At 47.4% G+C, this 18,207-nt stretch overlaps 1 protein-coding gene across 1 annotated transcript in view; it reads right to left on the bottom strand.

The window, feature by feature from the left end:
- Positions 1-18,207, bottom strand: part of LOC142578517 (uncharacterized) — a 729,695-nt gene that overhangs the window by 119,363 nt on the left and 592,125 nt on the right. Inside the window, exon 5 of the mRNA XM_075687894.1 lies at positions 1,227-1,376. Within this exon, the coding sequence (XP_075544009.1) occupies positions 1,227-1,376 (150 nt within the window). The remainder of the gene's footprint in view (positions 1-1,226; positions 1,377-18,207) is intronic.

Below are 18,207 nucleotides of genomic sequence, written 5' to 3'. Positions count from 1 at the left end.
CACCATCTAGTCTTCTTCCGTCCTCTCCTGCGCTTCCCTTCTCTTGGTACCCATTCTGTCACCCTAACGGTCCAACGGTTATTCTAGTCTGCGCATTACATTGCCTGGCCAGCGCCATTTCTTTCTCTTAATGTCCATTAGAATATCGTCTGTACCCGTTTGCTCTATGATCCAAAACGCTCTCTTCTGTCTCTTAAAGTTATGCCTAGCATTCTTCGTTCCATTGCTCTTTGCGCGGTCCTTAACTTGTTCTCAAGCTTCTTTGTCAGCCTCCAAAGACGGCATAAACGAAGTCAACTCTAAGAGCTCTCGTGCGATCTCTTGGCTCTTTCCGCACTCTGGAAAGAACGACAAGCACACTCCACGGAGAGGAATTTTAATAGTTATCGGGACTCGGCAACGCAGTCCCTCGCGTGCTGAAGGTCGCGTTGAACTAACAAGCTGCGCGCGCCGATTGTCTGAAGCAAGACAGTCACTGCGTTCTGCGGTGAAGAGGTAGCACGGGACTATGCCGTAGGTTCGGCAGAGACAAAATTAAAAGATTTATAGATTGCTAAAAACAAAAATGAAAATGAAATAATGGCGGAACGTCAATAAACAGGCCCATGTATTGCACTCTGGTCATAATTTTACGAGGAGCAGCTAACTGACAAAATTGTGATTGAAACTGGAGCAACAGCGAGAGTATTGCTGGTTTGGCAGATTATTTCAGAAAATTCTGAGTCTACTGGCGTTTAATTAATGTTTGTGCATTATAGATCTCTGGGGCAATTCAGCAAAATAACTGCAATAAATAAATCGATAGCAATTTAGCCAGCAAGAAATGATCAATTCGGTGAATTTTTCTTAGAATTCAGGTCGATCTTAAACGAAATTCTCTTTTCGAAGTTGCCAATAGGCACCTTTACATATTGAAGATGACTTCTTGCAGGTTCGGTAGGTGAAGTTGTGAAGGTTTAGGCGTTAAAATAAATGCTATATAATACATATATATAAGCATATAAAATATTTCTTGTTACGTGACGCGCTTAGAAAGTTACAGGAAATGTTTTTCAACAAAGGTATTCCGGGAAATGTCTGTGAGCAAGGTAGTAAATCAGCATGATTTTTTAGGCAAAATCTCTCATGGTCGAATGACACGTCTGACACACTTCGCGTTTACATGACCCACGATACCCAGTGCAACTCGAAGTGCAAGTGGCGCCAACATGCATGCACACGCTCACCTATGGTAGGACTGGTTCCCAATATTTTCCCCAGGGCGGCGTGCATGGCTCTCAGCTCTGCAAGGTTTGGTGATACAATAGACAGATGGCGCCAGGCGTCTGACAGGAATGGCTTCACGGCCTTGCGAACATCGGTTGGCTCGAAAAACGCTGCAAAGAGACAGATGCTCAGGACGAGAATCTGAAATGTGGCATCTTCCAAAAAAAAAATTTTGTTCGTACCGCAACATATCCGTAACACCTTCGTTCGGCATCAGTATTGAAATACCGAAGCTTCTTGATTTATAGCTGCGTTGATTTGTATTTCATTATTTTTCGGGCAGTCTTTTAATTCATTCTATGTTGTGGATCCCTCTCAGAACTGGCGCGGTTTCTCTCACGTTATTTTTTTTTCTGCAACCTCTTCTATTAAGTCCCAAGAATACTGGTACGCTAGTTGAAACGGACATGGAAAAATTCAACACTGTGACTTATTTCTTTTAAAAAGTAGGGTAGAAGTGTCACGCCACTTCTTCACATTGCGGTTCACGCATTCTCCAATTTTTTTTTGTCTGGGTTGTGTGGGTGCGGGCAAAGGGTGTTTTTCTGCATAGTTAACTTCTTAAAATCGCCTGTGGTCAGGGGCGTAGCCAGGGTCGAGGGGGTCTTATGGGGCTGCAACCCCCCACCCCCCCCCCCCCACCTGAAATTTTTCCCGCTGTCATGCGTCGCCGACCAAACAAACCCCGGCGCTGGAAATCATGCTGTATTTTGTCTAGCATGTCCTTTCCATGCTCAACAATACAATTCAGTAGGAACATTGCGAAATAGGGCTGGATGTCGCGGCGACGCCCATGCACCGGGAGCCACATATCGCAACGCAAGGAGCCCCGCGGACATCCGAGCGAAGTTTCAAGGGTCTTTTGGTGGCTCGTCGCGGCATTTCGCGGAGGCTGCGGAATCTACGGAGCTCATGGTTTTAAATTATGAAACTTTATGCGTATAAAGTTCTCATAAACTTGTGATGCGAAATGTGCATTGACATTTCCAAAGTCATGCTTTAGATTTTCAATTCCGGAACTTTGTGGGTTTAATGTTGTTATAAACATTTGACGCCAAAGGCGCATTGACTTATCCATTGACCATAGAACGAGACAAGCCAAATCAACACACTGTCAGACAAGTGGACAAAGCGCGCAGCGAGGTCCGATGAGACGAAGCGTTGTGGGGGTTCCTTTGTGCCGTCATGTCACAGAAAATAATATCAACATTTTTCTTCACCTGCGCCAAAGCATCCATGTCAAGACACTAAAGCCAGCAAAGGGAACGACGTTCTTATTTATTTTTATGCTTTGACCTTTATTCGCGAAGACACATTGAGCCTCTTCAATTTTCTTTGTTCTCGTTACCCGCGTACTGCCGGAACCAGCCAGAGTGCATGCGTTTTTCTCGTGTTGCCATCGCGCGGCGCACTTCGATGCGCGTTCGTCTTTCTCTGGCCGAGTGGATTTTCATCTAGCAGAATTTTGGACGCTTTCTGGCTAGCACAAGAAGAAACGATACATTATCGTTCGCTGCCATCACTGCGGGGACTCGACGGATTGCAACGCGTTCGCTTGAGCCTCTCCGGAAAATTTTGACTCGCGGGTGCATGCGTTCCCTGTGGACCAAACGTGTCTCGTTCTCTTCGATATTCCTTCGGTAACCATATTAAGCGCCCAAATTAGGCGTTCCATTGTGGCCAACATGCTTTCCCTGCGTTTTATTAATTTCCGTACCTCCGCCCCACAAAAGAAAAAGATATTGTTGTGACGCAGCAAATTGTCGCATGGTGAAAGTTCGATTTTGTTACTTCTTTTGCAGAAAGTAATGGGCCACGGGACGCTACAGTTCCCGGATACTCTTATTACATTATTGCGATCGCAATTAAGTGGACACTCCAGGCGCATTCCTGCCGTCGCCGTCATGTTCCGTATAAAGTCCAAGGGCAATAACATCGTGAGCGCGCGCCGCATGCTGTACGTGCGAGTGAAAGCGCAAGGGGGAGGGGGTGGCATGGGTGAGCCGACGATGGTGGCTCAGTCTTGTGTTCGCAAAGGAGAGAAGCGATGAAGGAGAAAAGTGTGCCCGAAGGAGAAAGCGCGCCGCCTCCTGTCGCGCGCGATACACCACGGGGAGTGGTGGGAGGGGGTACTGTGATCTCTGAATCTGTGGTTGCGGAACATGTTTATTTGCGTTGCTTGGCGCATTATATAGTTACCTTTTCTTAGATAAGCAGATTTATTGGAGTCTAATAATTATATTTAAATATCTTGTCTCGAGGTTATATGTATACTGCAGCGAACATTGTTTTAGTGACATTTTTTGCCCTTTATCAACCTGTATCTTCGCATTTCTAATGTACGCGGGCGAGTCAAATGAAAGTGAGCCAACCCACCCCGCGCAGTAATGGTTCGGTTCATTATGTGCGAAACATGCGCGTAGCACAGAGGCATCTCTCATTTACAAAAGTGACGCGCGGGTGTGAGGATAAAGGTTCTTTAATGTTCTCGTACACTGGGTGAACATGGTTGCGTGACATATTGGACACTGCAAAAGTCGAACAGCGTGATGTTGGGAGGTTTTTGACAGCTGAAGATGTTTTCCAGAAAGAAATTAGTCGCCGTATGGCTGCCGTGTACGTTGAACACTGTATTTTATTGGCCACTGTGAAGCGTTGGAGGAAACGGTTCAAAGAAGGACGTGAAACTTGCAAAGACGATCCGAGACCCGGTCAAAGCCATCGTTCAATCACCCCCAACACAATTGAAACGGTACATGAGCTTATTAGACAAGAACGGAGGATAAGCTTCGATGAGCTGGCAGAGCGTGTGAACATCAAGCACGGTTCGGTTCCCACCACAATTCATGAGCATCTCGGTTATCGGCTCTTGTGTGCGCAATGGATGCAGAAGATTTTGAACTACCGCCAGAAGACGGAGAGGTTCGGCGCTACCTTGACTGATCTGATCCGGTATCACAATGACGGTGAAGACTTCTTGTCTGCAATTGTGACCGGGGACGAATCATGGTGCCACTACTACAAGCTTGAAACACGACGACAAAGATTAAAGTGGAAAAATTCGGACTCACCACAGCCAAAGAATGCAAAGGCCGTCATTTCCGCCGGAAAGGTACTGTTGACTTGTCTTTTTCATCGTGAGGAGCCATAACTGATCGAATTTGCTAAACCTGGATAGACTATCAATCGTTTCCGATATTGTGAAACGCTGGATCGGCTGCGTGTCGCAATCAAGAACAAACGACGCGGAAAATTGACGGATGAATTCACCTTGCTTCACGACAATGCCCGTCCCCACGTCGCTGATGAGATTAATACGAAACTGGCAAAGTTAAAGTGGGAAACGCCGCAACATCCGCCATACAGCCCAGACTTGTCGCCTTGCGACTTCCACATTTTGGAACATTTGAAGAAAACAGCTCAAGGGAAAGATTCGTGTCGGACGATGACGTGATCAAATCAGTTACAGACTTTTCGAAGCAGCAGCCGAAGGAGTTTTATCAGATGGGAATCACGCGACTCGTTAGTCAGTGGGACAAATGTCTAATTGCTCATAGAGACTATTTTTAAAGAAGTACCATGTTTGTCACATTTTCGCATTGGCTCACTTTCATTTGACTCGCCCTCGTATATATTGCAGAACTCCTACTTTTTATATGTGCTCTCTGTTGCAACTAGATATTTGGTGCAATCCTTCACAATACAAGACCGGTGACAGCTGCTCCTGCTCAATACATTGTAACAAAGGACAGCGTCATTGAGATGGTCGTTGCATATGTACAAAAATGTACGTTCTTTACTCATCAAATAGACAGAAAACAAGGAATCATTGATATCAGCTATTTCGGGCACAATTTTTGAGACATAGTAGTATATTCCTTTATGAAAAAATACATATTTTATTTGTCTTGACAGTGCGTAGCGTTCAACAATTCATGTGCAGCATTTTTGCTGCAATGGCAATGCAGTTATTGTTAATGTATTTGATCCCTCAGCAAATTCGCTAAGGGGGAGGCCGAGCTGCAACGTGAGCCCGCACCCCGCTGCCCCCTCGAACGAAATTTCTGGCTACGCCACTGCCTGTGGTATCTAGCACAATTCTACTACGACAAATAGATTACCCTATAAACATGCGGGCTATAGGCGGCGTGCACGCCGATGGCCGCGCCACTGGTGGCGGCCTTGCGCGGAACGCACGGGAGAGGAGCGAGCCGCGCGCCGTAGCACGCCGTAGTTTGCTGCGCCGCTGATGGTGCTTCTCCGTCTTATTTGTGTTTTGAGAGCGAAATAGGCAACACCCTTCGCATGTGTGGGATGGCCAAAGCTTCCGAAGAATGTCGAAGAAGAATTGTTGCAGGGTGGGGGGCTCAAATACCGGCGAAAACGTGCCGGCGATAGGGTTCTAATTATTCCCCGCAAAGCCTCATCAGCAGGAGCAACGGTGGCAATGGATCGTCGCTTCGGCGCGAAATTTCTTGTTCTCATCCTTTCCTTCGTCGCTTCGGTTTCTTTTATTAATATTTTTTTACTCGATTGTAGTTAGACGCGTAAGCGACGAAGTCCTTCTGCAGTGCAGCATGTGGTTTAAAGGCATTTTGCTAAAGTTCGGAATGCCGTTTGCCGCCTATATTGTTTTCCGCTTCTTTACCGCGTTGGGCTAGCTAGGCAGCACGACTGCATGAGCGCATTGTGTTGTATGTTAAAGCTACAGAAGTTTGCAAGAACTGAAATTGTTAGTTTTATGTGGCCCGGTAAATCCTCGCACCAGCTGTCGCGGACTTCATGTTTTTACATCTATTTTATGCGTGGCTTCGCACATGTTTAACTATTGCTAGTTGCTTCATGCATAACTCTTGATTCTTTTGGGCTGCGAGGTTTTCACCCTGCCTCGTTTGTAAAGGGTATAAATCACGCTGTGTCTTATCGGAATGACACCAAGCAAGCGCTTCTTTAACAGCATTATTCATTTCGCCCGAGGGCATCTTAGATATTGTGGTTTTTTGGGAAAGGGTGAGAATTGCTAATAGTTGCTGCATATGGTATTTTGGTCCATTTTTCGCTGATCCATTTTTCGATGAATAGTTCGCGTCACGTTTGGTAAGTCATCACACCTTGATGCTGTCATAGCAGACTTAACACGCCGAGTGATTTGTTTGTTTCACAACGTAGTCGCTTCTTGCAAGTGAATTTTGTACTCAACTGAATTATTTCTTGTTATGCTTACGCCGCATAGGACTAAACCCGGCCTTGCCGCCAGCGCTGGATCTAATTTGACTGGCGCTGCTCTGCCTTTAAATATATCATGTGGCACCTCTCTCTAGTAACATTTAAAAAAAGTACTGCAACGTTAGACTATAACTTTGTACGTTTCCAAGCAGCTCCCTTAGGGAATTTAAAATTGCAAAAACTGCAGCGCGAACGGCAGTTCATCGGCGGTACAGCGCTAACACGCGCTTTTATTAACCCGTGCGTTTGGTGGCTTCGTTGACTACAGTGTACGCGTTTCTATCAATAAATTCGCAATTATTCTTCTTCAGGCGACTTTCACTACACTTATTCGGCGGCGTCACATGTATTCATCGGCAGAAAAATCACAACGGCATATGCAGACATCGCACCGTGCGGATTTGTTATCTAAGTCTGCACTAACGACGGGTGCTTATTATTGAAGTACAGAAGCAGCATTACGGCAAGGGTATAATTAAAGAAAAAAACACGGTCGAGACATCGCATTAGTCAACGGCTAGTTTACATGAGCTCCACTTCATGTAAATGGTCTTCATGGCGTTTGTCTGCGGGACGCACCTGGCGCGTATGTGGACCATGTTGCCCAAAACACCGGTAACATCTTGTTCATACCCGCTCCCACAGAGGTCTGCGTCTTCCCTACAGCTGTCACCGCAGAAGAAGCAGTCTGGCGCCCGAACAAAGGACAAATCGCAGCCGCGAACTTCAGTCACCCTTGCTGCAAAGCGTTGTCGTCTGCTACTGCTCCCGCGCGTATTGTTGGAAGCGCCCGCGAGGTGGCTATCAGTGGCGCCTCTATAGGCGGTGCACGCGGCCTATATTTGCGCGAGGAATTCAAGTGCTTAATCAACTTGATTTTTCGCCCATTAACATTTCAACTAATTATTTTCCTGCACACAATGCAATTCACGAATAGCAGCCAGTTAGTTCGCAAGGCATATTGACACGTGTACTTGTTCGTTCTTATCGGGCGACACGTTTCACCGCCTAACAAATGTTATCGCACAGCGCAGGACGCGCTTGCATGTGTGGGAAGTTTCTGGAATGTTTTCGATGCTTCCATCGGCTGTCTGTGACCGAACCTTGTGTAATCTGATTGCATGTGTGCGCGACGCGAATAATGTAGAACTTTGTGGGAGGCACGCGGGCCCCAGCGATTACTCTGGAACGTTCGACGACTGCTGTATAAAAGCCGACGCGCTTGACCCGCTGATCAAGTTTTCGACGATCGCCGACTGCATTCGACGCTGGCGCCGTTCTTTCAGTGTAGCCTGTTTTTGAGAGCACAAGTTCGCCCAATAAAACGTTTCGTCTTTCCCAGTTTGGCTGCTTTCTTCATCGTCACTACCACGTCACAATATTCATTCGGACCAAATTTTGAGGATGAAACCAATTTTATGATACGCGTTCTGAAAGGGTGCAACGAAATGCATTGTCGTTCAAGTTATTTCGGTGCTTCAATTAGTGAAAATTACGGCAGAATTCATGTCACAATGACCATCAATGGTAGTGTGATTAGCATTCAAGCGATGTGGCGACACACCGTATTGCTCAAGCTGCGTTTATTTAAAATCAATAATCGTCATTTTGAGACGAAATTTGTTGCTTCGGCTATATGCGACATACACTGTCACCGCTATCGGCCCACTTTACTATGGCACTCACTTGCCAAGATCACTTAGAGCATGACAGCATGACGACGACTGTGTGATGATGACGACGCAGTGACGACATTGAAATGAGGAAGGAGGAATGACATCGATAGAGCGAAAAAGGCGGTATGACGGCGACGCATGACGATAATGATATGACGACTTTAAATGATGAAGATATTAAAATTATAAGAGCGTGGGGAGGACGGCGTAAGGACAATAGCATAAGGACGAATGTGTGAAGACGATGGCGTGACAACGAAGGCATGACAACGATGGCATGACAACGGATGCCTGACAGTCCCTGTGTGATGACGACGCAGTGACGATAATGACATGAAAATGGTGGCGTAATCACAATTCGATTACGACATTATCATGACTATAACATAACGAAGTAGCAATGGCGTTGATAGAATAAAGAAGGTCTTGTGACGGCGATGGCATGAGGTTCATGAAGCGATAAAGATGGTAAAAGGACAGCGTGACAGCGACGGCATAACGACAATGCTATGGTGACGACTGTGTGACGACGACGGCATGACGACGACGGCAAGAAGAATGATGGGTGTAACGTTAAGGGATAAGAAAAGAGCAGATTGGGGAAGGGAATAAACGCGAGTTAATGACATCTTAGTTGAAATCAAGAAAAAGAAATGGGGGGGGGGGGGGGCATGGGCAGGACATGTAATGAGGAGGGAAGATAACCGATAGGCATTAAAGGGACACTAAAGGTTACTATTAAGTGAACGTGGACTGTTGAAATACCATCCCAGAAACCTCGAAACGCTTGTTTCGTGCCAAGGAGAGACTTATTTTAAGAGAAAATGCGTTCTGAAGCGTCCGCGTACCTCTAGCGCAGTTCAAGTCGCCCGCCCTCCGATCGAGGAGTACTGACATCATGGTCTCATAGTGACGTTGCGCCATCGGTGAGTAGAACGGCGTCCGCAGACGGCGCTACGGCTTTTCTGCGCAAAACGCGAACGCGCGGCCAGAAACAGAGCCAAGACAGAGCCGACAGCAGAGCGAAAGCGGGAGTATGGTGGCTAGCGGAAGGAGAAACGCGCGACCATAAGCCGGTACTTTATTCTATGACGCAAACTTCGACGCTCGTCACAATGGACCCTGACAACGACAGATTGGCTCGCGATGCTGGGCTCAACTTCAGTGATTTGAGCACTGACGAGCGCGACCTGCTGCTGAGGGCTCGCGCTGCCGGGGTCGTTGCGTACTACGACGGCGGCCTCGACACCGGCTCTCCGGAGCGGGAAAGCAACGAGGGCTTCCCACGACATCACAAGGACGTGGCATTCTCACTGCTTGTTCGAAATGAAAGTTTCGCGAGCCAGCGGAACCCGCACAGCACGACGCGATAACGAAACTACCGAAACTCCAAAGCGTGCGCGGCGCAGAGTCGAGCGCGCAGAGTCGAGCGAAAACGAAACCTTTCGAACACCCATACTACTGAAGGGTAACGTCAATATGTTATTTTTTCTTAGAATCAAATAGATGTAGACAAGTAGCATTTTCTTCCGTCTTATAATCGAATAAAATGATATTTTAATACGAGTAGATGAGTATTAGTAACACAAATTATGAGGAGTGCTTTCGTCATCGGGCTAGTACCGGAATGTCGCTGGGGGGTCTCAAATCGTGTCGTGCATTTACCTCGATTTCTCGGTTACTAAAGCTCTGTTCGCGATTAGATTGACGCCTTAGACGTTCTAGAACATTGCTCTACCACTTTAACTTGACTTTCTGGTAACCTTTAGTGTCCCTTTAAGGGTTACGCACTAGATTCCAAGGGAAGGGAAGCGTAGCAGGGGGCGGCAGTAAGTTAGGTGGGCGGATGAGATTAAGAAGGTTGCAGGGACGACATGGCCACAATTAGTACATGACCGGGGTTGTTGGAGAAGTATGGGGGAGGCCTTTGCCCTGCAGTGGGCGTAACCAAGCTGATGTTGATGATGACGATGAACGCAAGCGCCACGTACGAACTTCGCGGGGGCGCCATTGAATGACGCAGTGTGTTCAGTGGGAAGTGCGACAAGTGACTCCGGCGGCGTACGCACGGCTCTGCGGTGGCAATATGGTTGGTCGCTACACTGCTTCAACGCTAATGGCATTATCGTCTACACGCATCGTGAGATGGGCTCTGCCAGAATTGCTTTTTGGCGCAAATAATGTACGGCGGTTTGAGCAATCCGGCTCAAGCAGCACATTTGTGCTACATAAGCCACAGGTGATTTTTGAAAATCATGATAACGCTAAAAAGTACCTACTATGTTACAAATGGTCGTAAACTACACTTATCTAGCCATATCGATTTAGTTTGTGTGATTTATTTATGTGGTTTAGTGCCACTCGGTCTGTGCTGGCCTGCAATGAACCTCTTTGAGGCCAACTTGGCTCACTGGGTACCTGCGAATGAGTGCGCAGGAAACCAGGGAACAATTATCAGCGTTCGCACGCACCGGCGCGCCGCGCTTCTCGTCTCGAAAGCCACGCGTGCAGTTCTTGGAAGTCCCATTTGATGGAGCAGCCTGTCCTAAAAGAAGCGCGCGCGAAGAGCCTGGTTGCCTCAGCGTTTGCACGCACTGGTGCGCCATGTTTTTTGGAGGCCACGCGCAGGCTTCGCGGCGGCGGCGCTAGATGGCGCCGAGTGTCATTAGGGAAGCGCGAAATAGGAATCACGCTGCAGTACTGGCGTCATACATAACCTGTTTCGACGGTGGCAATACGTTGTGTCGCTCTCTTGATTCAATCCTAACGCATTACCATCGACAGTCATCTTGAGATGGGTTGTGCCGCAATTTTTTTATTATTAACATTTGTTACGAACATCCTGTCGACTGCGGCAGTTAGGGGTGGCAGTTCATGGTTTGTGGTGGTTGGAGATGGCACCCCTCGATGGCCTGAGTGCACGCTGGCAACGCGAAGGAAGAGCCAGGGTCTGGTGGAGCACAGATTTGATTGCCGTAGCAAAACGCAGGCAACCCTCTCGTCTCCTCCTGAGTGCCAGTTTTTGAGAGCTCCGTCTAGACAGTGCAAAAAGCTACAACAAAGACGCATGTATTCCTGGACTGCATCTGCTTCCACTCGGCCTTACGGGGGAAACACTCATTTCGTTGAACCTGGCAAGCGTTTCCAGTTACTTGTTGCCTGTTGCCAACTATCATTCCCGTTTGATCAAACAGTTGCCGGTTTGTAGTCCTCTGCAGCAACATGGGTTGAAAAGCTATATCCAGCGGACTTTCCTTCCTCCTTAAACTAAAGACCCGCCACTACGACTCCCTTCCACGAAACACACTTTCCAAGCGTGCTTTATCATTTCTCTGCGCATTGGCTCGGGGGTTTCAACTTAATTTCTTTGACGTCCCCCGTGTGCATTGCTGAATGACCTCGGCGCCATTGCACCTGCATCCAGTACGAAGAAGACTGCTCAAGAAAGCACGGCGAACCACATCGAAGGCCCCAAATTCTAAACTCTCAAACCGACTGGCCCACACCAATCTTCCTCTAAAAAGGGTAAAAAAGATGGATATTGAAAAGCTGCCTGGCCACGATCGCAAAATGCATCTAGCGCGTTCAATAGATGGGCGAATAATAGCTTCTTTTTTGGAGCGCAGTTCCTAGGTGCCCGCTCCTGCATTGAGCGTCGACGTGCCTCGGCGTCGTTCCTCGGCGTATCCGAGCGAACGAGCACAGCGAAAGATGAAAGCGAACGCGGAGCGCAGCGGGAGATGAAAGAAGAAAGCACGAGGAGGAAAGTGGAGGAGGAGGGTACAGTAAAAGCATGAGACGGAGAGTGGAAGAGGAGAATATGGCGAAAGGGTAAGGATGAAAGCAGGTCTAGTGAAGCACAAGACTACGAGATGGCGCTATAGTATTTATAGTCTGATTGTATGCGCGACACGAATTGTGTAGTTTTTTCTGGAAGCCGCATGATTACAGTGGGAACCTTCGACGAGTCCTGCATAAAAGCCGACGCGCTTGACCCACAGATCAGATTTTCGACAATGGCAGACCCTGCTCGCCGCTATCGTAGAGCTTCAGTGCTGCTTGTTTTGCAGCGTTTCGCTCCGTTTTCAACGTGCCGCGTGAGACAGATTGTCCGCGCCAGCCAATATGTGGCGAAATGAAAACACGTATATAGCTGCGCTCAAATTTTGCATTAGTGAGTATCGTGATCGTCAGTGAATTTGTTATGTCCGTGTGTCTGCAAGGCCTTTTTGAATATGCACAGTACCATGAATTAGACTCTATATTCACCCCGGTGTCAACTAATTAGCTACTTGAATCATTCAAGTGCGTTTGGTTAGGTCGTTTAGGCTCATAAAACTTGTGTTTCATGTAGTGAGCTTGGGTGTAATAAAGTTGAAGAGCACATTCGGGATCAAGGCTCTTGGATACGTTTTTCGTTTTGCATTTCTTCTTTTCCCCTTCTTTTTTGGTGGATCTAGGAGGCGGTACCATTTTGTGTGGGACTTCCTGCACTAAAGTGATGCACTGGATATTATAATCGACGCAATTCTCACTGTTTCGCTTGAACGGTATGCTTATCACGTGCGAACTTTCATAAAACTGCGACTGGCTACCGCCACCACATGGCTCTCGTCCACTTTACGCAGGACGCAGTGCCACAGGATAAAGGAACGCGGACGGAGAGACGAGCGTCAACGAAGCGAAGCCCAGTCGCGCTCCGATGGCCGTGTCAACGAACGGGCGGGTTGGCGGGCCGCCCTCCGTCGAGGCGGCGCAGCTGATTTGGCAGGCAGGTTTCGCTGGGCGCTTGTGGCACGCAAGGGCTGTGACGCGTGCCCCTACCAGGGCGTTTTGCACACGTGCCATACTTGGGCTCGCCTCTGCAGGAAAAATTAAGTCTTACGCGCCATAACCACGATATGATCATGACGAACGCCGTAGCGGGGGACACCGGAATAATTTTGACTACCTAACGTTCTTTACCGTGCGGCTAAACCTAAGTGCACGAAAGTTTTTTCAGTTTACCTCCATTGAAGTGAGGCCGCGACCCGAGCTCAGCAGCGCAACGTCATAGACACTGGGCTACAACGCCTCCGCAGCAGTAGTGCTAGGATTGTGGCAGGAAACCAGCCTCGAAGCTCGATGTACTAATCGTTAATAAAGCTCTGTTAATACGAGCATTAATGGAGAAACAGGGAAAAAAAGAAGCCGTGGGTGCGTAACTCGATGTTTGCCGCGCGTGACGACAATCGCATCACATGGGACGCTAAGGTAAGCGCCATCGTTTGCGCACGTCGTCATTTGTCAACTGGTGTCACCCACAGCTTGGTTAAGCGTAAGAACATCGGGACGACGCCCCCAAACTGCTGCCTCAGCCAATTGATAGCCCGAGTCTGGCTAGGAGAAGTAATATTTGTTTTTTGTTTTGTTTTTATCTGGCGAATACTTGCTAGTCTATCTAGGTTTTGGAGTCATCCAGCCATCGGCTGCAATGTGTCCATATCGTGGTGTTATCGCCCTTTTAGGTACTAATGAATCCGGGGATGAATTTTGTTTTCTTTTTAGATGGACGCAAACAATGCAAATTTAAAGAATATACCAAATGTCTTTCTTATTGCATGTTTTTTTTTTCGACTAAATTATGTTTGAAATGGGGGGGGGGGGGGGCGAGTTATAACATATGCACAGATTATTGCATAACAGCTGTTGTTTGAAATTACCGGAAGAAGCGACGTTTGTTCTTTGCCAATGCCCTTTAAATGTTCGTCGGTCAGGTCAGGATAACAGCACGTCCCAATGATCCTAAGACAGGAAGCGCCGAAAGCGGCGGTGATCGTGCTGCTGTCCGGACCGGGTATTTTTTGCGAGACAATATTAATTACATAATTGAACATCCATAAGCTCTTGATAATTCGAAGAATTTTAACTGACTATTAGTGCCGTAACGGATATCAACACGTTTTCGTGACAAAAATACGTGCTATAGCTGCGGCGTTGTAGTCTTTCCTTATATAATAAAGGTTAGCTTTTCTAAGCAGTGTTTCCTTCTTCTAACCAGTGACTTGCTTTATGTGCATAAGTTCACCCAGTAAAACTTAACTTCTTTCATTGATTCATTCTTTCTGGCAGTGTTCATGCTTTTCCAACGTCACTACACCATGACAATATGCTATCTTTTCACTGACGTTAGGCAGTTGTCAGGCAATGTTTTAAACGGCAGTGGCTACGTGAAGCATTAGCGCATATGCGTTTATCTCAATGTTATCCGTAACAACAAATATGTGGTGTTCACTTTTGGGAATGGACAACATATATATGGCACAATCTATAGGAACAGAATTATTTGTACGAGTGTTGCTGGTTGCTCTATGAATACGCATGAATTGTGATTATTTGCACTCCGGTTTTAAAGGGGATGAACCATTTATCGCTCCAAGCTGCAATGAAGTTTAAATATTTAGATTGCCCTGAAGGGCCATTAGAACCTTTAACCCATTAACGGTCCCCCGAAAAACCTAGCCGTCAGATTTTGTGGACTCACGGTAGATCACAGGAGCATTATGGGAGTTTCGTGAGTTTTGCTTTACAAGATTCCTCTTTCATGCAAGCGTTCTTATATTGGTCAAACGGAGCGGTGCATCAATGACCGCATGCGCGAACATTCAAACAAAGTTCAAAAATGAGCCATAGAGATACAGTTATCACTACATTGCAATGAATGCGGCTGCAAGCCGTCTTTTAAAGACGTGACCTACTTGTCAAAATACCGCGATGGCCGCGCACATGTTATTTCCGAAGCTCTCTACATTCATGTTAGCGGCGAAGCATGTGTAAGCCTTCCCTCTATTTCTCTCCTTCCGAATGAGATTGCCTTCCTATCGCAATAATTGCATTTTTCTCTCCTGCGCATGCCGAATTCTGTTGATTCTGTGGTTTGACACATCGGCGGAGTATATATATGCTGGCTGAAAGAATAAAAAGACTTGGTTGTTAGTCAGCGCTGGTGCCTATGTCCCCCTCCTCGTCCTGCTGTTTAGCGCTGTTTCACTGCTCGTAATCATGAACCAACCAGCCCAAATTTGCTTTAAACGTGACAGTGCTGCACGTTACGAAGCGCGCTGTGCCTTTGTGGAAGCAAACTAGAAATTGCTCCGTAAAGGCATACCAATTCTTGGAACTTCTTAAAACAAGGATACTTAACATGAAAAGTTCAATCATACTTCGCTCAGGCACACTTACTTTCCTGACGGCGAAACAGATACATCGGCGGCAAATTATCTTTATTAAGTAGGTGTTTTCGTTTAGGTCAGTGCGGTATTTAGGGTCGCTCGCCGGCGGTCGCAGCTTCGAGATGCTTTACAGGTTCTTCAACATTAGTTCAGTGTCTTGCGTATTAATTCGCAAGCGTTGACATAAATTTCCTGGTTCAAGGACTCTATCGTATTCAGCAAGTCACATCCAGCGTTGCTCCACACGACAGTGTCATCTGGAAACCGCAGGGTTGCGGAGATATTCTCTGCTGGCTCTTTTAGATAATTCTGACCAATTGAACAGCTCGTATACTACTTGCGAGCATGCGCAGTTAACGTCGGATGTGTGTGTATCCTTTGCTGCCGCCCTACTGCCGCCCTATTGCCACCCTTCTTAACTGTCGCGTTCCAGCTTTTCTTGTGATCAGATATCTTAATAGATGTTTCCTAAGGTATTCGCATATGTTTCCTCTACCAGCTACAACATGCATTCAGGAGTGCTGGTACGTCTACGGAAGCCTTTTCCTTTCTCGCCCCGCCTCAGACTGACTGACGGTCTCCTGCCCTAGCTGTACGTCTCTGTTGGCCTCCACAATTTCCTTGGTCAAGCTGTTGTGGTGGCGGTACGCGACAATAGTGTGGTGACAAAGAGGATGGCAAGGTGGCCGCGCGTCAGATTGTTTACGTAGGGCTGCCAGTTGGCCGTCTGTAGCAATGTTGTCCACGTTATTGTTGCGCCCTCGCAGGCGCACATTGAAGCACCTGCCGGTATGACCAATGTGGTGTCTTCCACAAGAGAATGGAATTTTGTAAACAACGTATCTTTCTAAGGGGACGTAGGCGTCTTTGTGCTTGATAGTACAGCCTGGCTCTGGAATAGTACAGTCTGGAATAACAAACTAACAAACACTGAAACGTCAGGTATGTGATCAAACCTTCCAAGGCAACTTGAATTTGTTTGTGCCATCTGGTTTCCTAATTATCAATATTCAATCGGTGTGCTAGAGGCTACCCAAAACAGGGCCAGTCGATTTATTTCAAGCAATTACAGCTTCTAATCATGCATACCAGAACTTAAAGTGGATGTCTTACTTCATCCATTAACCATCCATCGCGACAATGGCCTACTGTCCCTATTTCACAAAATTGTTCGAATTACTAGGTACCAGGCTGTCCTCGGTTCGTTTTAGACCTTCCGATCGGTCATCGCGCAGATTACGCAATCACATCAGCCTCGTGCGTATTTAGGGAAATACTGATGCTTTTAGCTAATCTACTCTACCAGAAGTCATGCGATTATGGAATGACTTCCGAAGTTTAGCTGGTGTCTGAGCACACTGCCTCGATTCCGTGACCGCCTTACCAAATATTTCTCAACTAAAAATTTATTTGTAGTCGTACCTTCTTTTTTTTGTTCATGGTACTAGCGCAACTTTCATATAACGCAGGCTCACTGTTTACTTTTGGCTGTTATCGTCGATGAATTGTCTGCGTTCGTTTTCTTTTTTCTGGCTGTATGCCAGTGTTTTAGCAAACTTACTCTCTCACTGATGCTGCTGTGCATCTTGCGCCTGGTGATTCTCTCTCTTCTTTTTTTTTTTTTTTTTTTTTTTTTGTGCGCACGCGCACATGTCTCGTCCGTGAAATCTGCGAGATTATTTGCGTCGCCGCAAGGAAAGCGTGCGCCGGAGGTGGAGGAGAGAATCGCGCGCCGGTGAAAGAGTGCGCGAAGTCCGCGCATGAGACTAGCGGCACTCGTGCTCGCGTGGCGTCTCCTTCTTGTCTCCTCGCTGCTCGCGCATGGAGGAAGGAAAGTGAGGAGAGGCCCTACCCCCTCCGCGCGCTAGGAGAAAAGTGTGGAGGAAGTGACGTTGTAGGTTCTACTCTTTTTTGCTGATTTTTTATTTCTTTGTCGTAGTGGCCACGCCTTTCGAGCCACAATGGCGGTTTTGTTTTGGTTCAGTGCGCTCACACGTGTTGCTCCGTAGGTTTCGTACCGTGGCAAAGGCGCCGAGCGGGCAGGTTTGCGTTGGTCTCCGTGTTTTGTTGCGCTGCGTTATCTGGACCCTGCTTTCCCGGATGTTGCTGTGGCCAGGTGGGACAGGAGGAACTAATGTTCGTGAAATGAACGCGCATGCAACGCTATACGCAATGTACCGCGCCACGGCAATGGCAACGGACGAAGGAATATCCGCGGGAAATATTGCCCTCTTTGGCGGAATCATGCTAACGTGCCATCGCAGGCCGAAACCGATGCGTTTCAGAATCTGTACAATGAACGCCTTGCAGGTCAGCGATTCCTACTTTTGACAGCGAATATGGTGCAATTGCGGCACGTAGACGTATGTTATGAATGCATATATTTCGTGTTCAGTAGCAACTTGCTTTTGTGCATATTAAAACACATGTTGCTTAACTGTTGCTTGTTCCTCGCAGTACTCGCAACAGCACAAAGTATTTTAAGGAGAGCGCGTTCGAGGTTCATGCGCACCTGCACAGGTGTACGTCAATACACGTGCTGATAGAGCGTTACGCAGAATATGTGCATTTTGCTGACCTCGGCACCGTGCGCCTGCCAGCCGACGCCTCATCCTGGATGATGAGAAAGGAGCGGCTGCTTTGACTTAAGGAACGAATTCTCCCTACGGCAGGCGCATCTTATCTGTGCGCGCGAAAAGCGCAGGGAAGTGAAGATTAGCGGATGCGCTGCAAGAGTGAGCAAGGCTCCACAGAACCTACGCCTGCGAACGCATCAAACGGCTGTTCCATGGTCGCACGTAGGCCGGTTCTACGCGCGTACTGTTCTG

The sequence above is a fragment of the Dermacentor variabilis genome, chromosome 4 (genome assembly GCF_050947875.1).
Source record: "Dermacentor variabilis isolate Ectoservices chromosome 4, ASM5094787v1, whole genome shotgun sequence".
NCBI classification, from domain to species: Eukaryota; Metazoa; Arthropoda; class Arachnida; order Ixodida; family Ixodidae; genus Dermacentor; species Dermacentor variabilis.
The sequence above is the reverse complement of the archived record's forward strand: the minus strand, read 5'-3'. Positions and strand labels throughout refer to the sequence as shown.